Source organism: Gastrolobium bilobum, unplaced genomic scaffold (genome assembly GCF_033153095.1).
Source record: "Gastrolobium bilobum isolate Gb01-03AN ecotype WA unplaced genomic scaffold, APGP_CSIRO_Gbil_v1 utg27505, whole genome shotgun sequence".
Classification (NCBI taxonomy): Eukaryota; Viridiplantae; Streptophyta; class Magnoliopsida; order Fabales; family Fabaceae; genus Gastrolobium; species Gastrolobium bilobum.
Window position 1 is genome coordinate 543,159 of NW_026898864.1, and position 7,307 is coordinate 550,465.

The 7,307-nt window shown below is 35.2% G+C and overlaps 1 protein-coding gene across 1 annotated transcript; it reads left to right on the plus strand.

The window, feature by feature from the left end:
• The first annotated feature begins 246 nt into the window (after positions 1-246).
• LOC133284765 (COP1-interactive protein 1-like) lies at positions 247-6,446 on the plus strand. The gene is made up of 4 exons (XM_061481838.1): positions 247-392; positions 847-922; positions 2,201-2,368; positions 2,764-6,446. The coding sequence occupies exons 3-4, from the start codon at positions 2,275-2,277 to the stop codon at positions 6,267-6,269; spliced, it is 3,600 nt and encodes a 1,199-aa protein (XP_061337822.1). The 5' UTR covers positions 247-392; positions 847-922; positions 2,201-2,274; the 3' UTR covers positions 6,270-6,446.
• Positions 6,447-7,307: the final 861 nt, after the last annotated feature.

Genomic DNA, 7,307 nt, shown 5'->3' on the forward strand with positions numbered 1-7,307 from the left:
ATCCAGTAAAAATAATAATAGTAATAATAATGGACTTGTCCACCGTCAGAGGGTCCATGCGCGAGAAAATACGAGACAGAAAGTCAGTGGTGGCATTATGGTAGTAAATTGAGAAAAGAGGGGGCAAACGTCTGAAGAGCAATCCAAAGATTCCATTTCGTGAAATTTGAAGGTGCAAAGTGTTGGCGTCTCTTTAGATCATTATTATTAAAGTTTTTTTTATATTATTTTTTTTATTTTATTTTTAAAACTTGAATTCAGGCACTGTGTCTCTCTGGCAGTAACTGGAGCTACTTCTATAAGTGCTATCTAACTTTCTTCCTTCTTTTCGATTTTCTCCAAGTTTCGATCCTTTGTTTCCACCTCTACGATCTTCCTTTCAAGTTTCACAGGTAGGTAACAGTGGATTTCGTTAATTCAGAATTTTTTTTTATTTTTTTTTCTTGCGTTTGGTTTGAGTTCAATTCTCGAGCCTCTTAGTCGAAGCTCTTCGGTTTTCTTGAATCGTTTCAACTTCTGGTTTCTATCAGATCAACTTCGTTTGCTTTGATAATGAAATCAAGCATGGTTCAATTTACTTCTTGGTTTCTTTTTTTGATTGTCCTTTGTATTCCCAGCTGTTGCACATGGTTATGATTTGAAGCTTGTCTCGTATCTAATCCTTAATCCGAATCTGTTGTTGCGCTACCTATGTCGTGTGTATGAATACGATTTTTGTGGATTCTGGTCTTTACTATTCTATGGATTTTAAGGGGGAAAATATAATAAAATAGCTTAGATTAAGTCACTAAACTATTGCCTTGAATTTGCTGTGTCTTTCATAATCTTTTTTTTCTTTCTTTACAGGCAACTGCGATATTGTTTTTGGAGCTTAACAGATTCCAAAGAGAAGAGGCGAAGGAAAACTAAAACCATATCTCAGGTGAGTAATCGGATTTGCAAATTTCGTTACAGTTATAGAATCTTGAACATCAAGTTTAGTGATTGTTATCTGTCTTCCCCATTTTTCTTTCCTTACAATTACAAAGGTTTTTTTTTTTTAAATAAAAAAAATTGTCACCATTAATTTGAAAATCAAAAAAGAAAAAAAGAAAAATCTTATTTATTTAGGGAGCTGTCTCATTTGAATCCCAATCAGCTTCTGGGAAGATTCCCGAAGTTGTTGAGGTGGCGCCAAATAGTTCTTGGTGCATACTAGTGCCTCTGTTTCTTTCTCACTCTTTGAAAAAAAAAAACTTTTTTAAAGTTAATTATCTAATCTCATTTTGATTATAGTCCATTCTCAAAAATTGAATTTGTATTAAATCCTAATAGCGTAAAATATTCAGCTAGTGGTACGTTAATTACTATCACACTATGTTAGGAGTTTAGGACCATACTCTGAGAAGATGAGCCAATGAAATTTTGGTTCAGTAATGATGGCAATTGGGTCTATTTTCTTGAAAGTGAATGGAGGACCCAAATAATTACACACTCACCTTTTCTTTGTACGTTTTTCTAGATTATGCCCCACTTAATCCCATAATCCATAACTAAACCCCAATTCCGATCTTACAGAAAGTGAAATAAAACCACTAAAGCATGAGGTCATAGACATCCCTGAGCTTGTGGAAAGGAAAGTTGATTTTGGCGCTGGATTGATCTGAGTTCTATGAAATATTACTAGTTGCTTCTTGCTTGTTTGAATGAACTCCATATACTTGAACAATCTTTCCCAATATTTAAAGAATTTTATTTTCTCTGTGACAAGCGTTTCCGTTCAATATTCTGCAACATAGTTCGACTACGATATCATATCAAAATATTTAGCTTAAAATATTATTGTTGGCGTATCTAGTATTGCGCCCCACCAACTTGTGGTGACAGAAATTATATGAACTAAAAAATCTTTATGGCAAAGCATTGATGCTGAAAGACTGGCCATGGATGCCACTCGTGTGTTACAAAAGTCAAAAAAATCATTTAATCTTTCTGTTATTACAACAATAATAAACCATATTTTTCTACTGACATTTTGCATTTGTTCTACTATATATATATATATATATATATATATATATATATATATATATATTGTGAAGTTTGATAAGTATAAATAAAATTTTGATTACACAAAAAGTAGTTAGATTTGTGTTGTTTATGTTGGAAATTGTATGCATCTCAGTGCTCAAATATCAAAGCATTGTGTTTAAATTTTCAGCCGCTCTGGAATTTATATGGCGAACAGATACTATTAACTCGATACTGCTAAGAAGTTGAACATCTTTAGAGAAGATGGTGAAGCATCGCTTCAGTGAGTCTATAAAGTCTTTGTTTGGAAGTCATATTGACCTTGATAAAGAAGAGCCGCTCCAGGAAGCTAAAACTGGTAAAATCTCTATCCAAGATTGCACTCACCAAGATGATAGCTGATATATAATATAACAGAAATGATGATGAATTATTTGATATGATTTATCTATATCATCTTAAAATGATTATATTATCGAGTATTGTGGGTGTAATGTGCATAAATTAATATAAAAAAATCATGCATGTTGTGTTTATAAATATCGTGCTAATGATTTGTAAATATTGTAGTATCTTATTCTATAGGATTCTTCTTTTTATGGTTTAATTTTGTTCACTAACTTTTATATATATATATATATATATATATATTATTCTCTTGTAATGATGGTATCAATGGAATATTATGTACTTTCACTTTGCAATCTGTTTAGATGAAATAAATGATTTGGAGTTTTGCTACTTTTCCTACAGAAATTGAAGACAAAGTGAAAAGGATATTGAAACTTATTAAAGATGACAACCTTGAAGATGATGGTAACCCAGGAGGTCTTTCTAAGAAGGAACCACTTGTTGAGCTGATTGAGGATTTCCACAATCAATACAAATCACTCTATGCACGGTATGATCATCTAACTGGCGAGTTAAGGAAAGAGATCAACGGCAAGCGAGAAAAAGGGAGTTCTTCCTCAGACTCAGACTCAGATTCGGATTATTCTTCAAAGGACAAAGACAGCAAAAATGGACAACTGGAAAATGAATTTCAAAAGATAATTGATGGCTTAAAGCAAGAACTTGAAATGGCGCATGCGGAAGTTGCTGAATTGAACCAGAAGTTAAAAATTACGCATGAAGAGGAGGAGGATTTAAATTCAAAATATCTTGCAGCATTGAGCAAGATAGAAGAAGCAGACAAAATTATCATTGATTTGAAAACTGATGCTGAAGCATTAGGTAATCAAAGATCAAAACTTTTGGTTGAGAATGCTGAACTAAATAAGCAACTGGACATTACTGGTAAGATAGAAGCTGAACTGAGTCAAAGATTGGAAGACTTGAAGACAGAAAAAGATAGTTTGACCTTAGAAAAAGAGACTACTCTCCAACAGATTGATGAGGAAAAAAAGATTACGAATGGCCTGAGAACCCTTGTTGATCAACTGAAAGATGAGAAATTAGAAATTGTGAAAGAATTAGAAGCAGTTACAAGGGAAATTTCCATTCTAAAGCCGCAGTTGGAACATGCAGAACAGCAAATGACAAATATGGGCCACAATCTGAAAGTCACTGAGGAAGAAAATGAATCTTTAAAAGGTGAACTGAGTAAGATAGAAGCTGAACTGAGTCAAAGATTGGAAGACTTGAAGACAGAAAAAGATAGTTTGACCTTAGAAAAAGAGACTGCTCTCCAACAGATTGATGAGGAAAAAAAGATTACGAATGACCTGAGAACCCTTGTTGATCAACTGAAAGATGAGAAATTAGAAATTGTGAAAGAATTTGAAGCAGTTACAGGGGAAATTTCCATTCTAAAGCAGCAGTTGGAACATGCAGAACAGCAAATGACAAATATGGGCCACAATGGGAAAGTCACTGAGGAAGAAAATGAATCTTTAAAAGTGAAACTTTCACAGGCTTTAGATGAGGTTCAGCTGGTGGCTCAAAACAGTATAAAAGAATTTGTAGCTGAATTGAGTCAGTTAAAGGAGAAACTTGATGAGAGAGAAAGGGAAGTTTCAAGCTTCACTCAGATGCTTGAAGGGTATCAGAATGAATCCTCAAATCAAATCAGGGAACTAGAGGCACAAATCGCAAAACTGAAACTGGAATTAGAATCACTGCAAAACCAGAAGAAAGATATGGAAGAGCAAATTAAGAGCAGCACCACTGAAGCAAGGGAACTGGGAGAGCACAATTTAAGGCTACAAAACCAAATTTCAGAACTTGAAATGAAGTCCAAAGAAAGGGAAGAGGAACTATCTGCTATCAAGAGGAAACTCGAAGATACTGAGAATGAGTCATCTTCTAAAATAGCAGATTTGACATCTCAGATAAACAATCTGCTGACTGATATCGGTACATTACATGCTCAGAAAAATGAACTGGAAGAGCAGATAATTTTTAAGGGTAACGAGGCATCAACTCAAGTCAAAAGTATTACAGATGAGGTGAATGTGTTGCAGCAGGAAGTGGAGTCCCTACAACACCAAAAATCTGACTTGGAAGTTCAGTTTGTGGAAAAAGTTCGAGAAAATTCAGAGTATGTGATTCAAATGCAAACCCTGAAAGAGGAGGTTGACAGAAAAACCGTGGAACAAGAGAGACTTTTGGAAGGCACAGAAAATTTAAGCATACAGATAAAGAATCTGGAATTAGAGATGAACAATATAAAGAACAAAAGGAATGAAGATGAAGAGAAAATAAGGGCTAACAGCCATGAGATCAGTCATTTGAGACAGGAGAAGTTGGAGCTAAATGACAAGATAGAAGAACTGGAGAAAAGATCAGCAGAGAATCAATCTGAGATCTCGGTTCTCCAGGATAAACTTATTAAGGCAGAGGAAGAGGGTTCTGCTCAAATAATGGCCTTCAGTGAGCAAATCAACAATCTTCAAAATGATTTGGTTTCCCTGCAGAATGAGAAAGAGGAATTAGCACAGCAGTGTGAAAGGCTGAAGTTGGAGGTGGACTCCATGCACAGCCAGAAGAGTGAAGTTGAAGAGCAAATAAGAGCTAGAGACCATGCGAACAGTGAGCTGAGAGAGGAAAATTTGGAATTGAAGGGAACAATTACTGTGCTGGAGAAAACATTAGCAGAGAAAGAGGCTGAGTTATCTACTTTGCAGGAAAAGCTTCACGAAAAAGAAAATGAGGCTTCAGGGCAAATAATTGCCTTCACAGCCCAAGTTAACAACCTGCAAGAAGACTTGCTTTCCTTGCAGAAAACGAAAGAAGAATTGGATCTCCACTGTGAAAAATTAAGAGAAGAACATGCACAAAGCCTTCTAATGGTAGAGAATGAAAAGAATGAATTAGCAAGCAAAACTGTGGATCTTCAGAGAAAATTGGAAGAACGAGAAGATGCATATCAGAAGTTGAATGAAGAATATAAACAAATTGATAGTTGGTTTAAGGAATGCAAGGTCAAACTTGAAGTTGCAGAGAAGAAGATTGAAGAAATGGCAGAGGAGTTTCGTGAAGGCATTGAATTGAAAGATCAGATGGTAGAAGACCTGAAAAGAGACCTAGAAGAGAAAGAAGATGAAATCAGTACTTCGCTTGAGAATGTCCGGATGCTTGAGGTTAAGCTTCGTCTGTCAAACCAGAAGCTCCGGGTCACAGAGCAATTGCTAAGTGAGAAGGAAGAGAGTTTTAGAAAGACGGAAGAAAAGTTTCAGCATGATCAGAGAGCACTTCAAGACAGGATTGCAACTTTGTCAGCAATAATTGCTGCTAACAATGAAGCTCTTCATGAAATTACCACTAATATTAAAGAGTGTGCGAACAGTGTTATGGCTGGCATAGAAACTGTAAGCTGGAAATTTTCTGATGACTGCAAAAATTATGAGAACCGTATCTCAAACATCTCAAACGAGCTTCTGGTTGCAAAGAATTGTGTCAGGGAGATGAATAGGGGAAAAGAGCAGTCAAACAAAGACAAACACCATTTGTTGGAGCAGCTGCGGGATAAAAACGAACAGGAAATGGCTTTGAGGGAGATGGTTGAGAAGCTAGAGGCAAAGGTAACCAAGGGGGAATCAGAAAAGATGAATCTGACAACAACTGTAGTTCAACTTAAGAAGACAGTTGGAGAACTAGAGAAAATGATGAAAGAGAAAGAGGACGGTGTGTTGCTCTTGGGGGAGGAGAAGAGGGAGGCCATCCGGCAGCTGTGTTTGTGGATTGATTATCACCGTGATCGTTATGACTATCTCAAGGACATTCTATTAAAGACTCGCAGAGGCCAGAGAGCTGCCTAAATCATGATTATTTTTTCTGCAGCTTGTCCAGTTAGGTATGTTCTCGTTATTCAAGTCATAATTAGCTCTCTCTTTTTTCATTTCATTTGATTTGATTTTTTTTTTTCTCAAACATATGCTTGTTGATAATTCATTCTGTATCCAGGAGCATCGTATAGAATTGGTTTTGTTCTTCTCTTTGACTTTGAATTTGAATTTGAATTGAATAAAGAGTTTTTTTTTTTTTTAATTTTTTTGTTGCTCAACATGTTTACATTTTGATAAATAAGTCTCCACTATCAAATGTCCGTTTAAATTCTTTCGCATCTTTAGTGCTTTTTACAAAGCAAAGGCTGGCTGTCTCCTCCTTTGCACTTTCAACTGAATATCAAATTTATCATTAGATCTTACTAAGGAGAGATTTACAATGGTGAATTGCAATTAAAGTTCGTTGGAAGGCTAGTCTGCCTATGCATGTTTAAATTTTATATGGCGTGTCTTAGTTTGAATAGTTTGAATTGCAATAACACAAAAATAAAACATGAAAATTTGGTATCCTGTCGCAATCAACCCTGAAAATAAAATCCTACACATCTTTCCACCCCGTTGCTCCTGCCAGCGCCCTACAAAACTTGCACCCCCAATTTTTGGTACCCAATGGATTTTGTATTTCAATTAAGTGTGTTTTCCAGAAATGATATTATTCAACATGTTAATTATCATATTTAGTTGATCAAAGCATTGTTTAAATGATTACAACTTTCGGTAGTGATTTAGTGATTAGGAATGCTCGGATTAATTTGAGTAACTTGATGGCGATGGCAGAACTCACTAGCCATTTATAAAGGGTAGCAAAATTTCACTGATGGCAGACAATGGTCGATAGTCATCACCAACAACTATGTGACGGTGATTGTTTGATGACGTAACAATAAAATGGTGGATATTTAAATATTAGGAAATTCATACAATCAATTTTTTTTACTATCATTCTATTACTATTTTAATTATCATTGGATTAGAAAAGAAATTAAATGAAGAGAGAGAAAAAAAAATAAC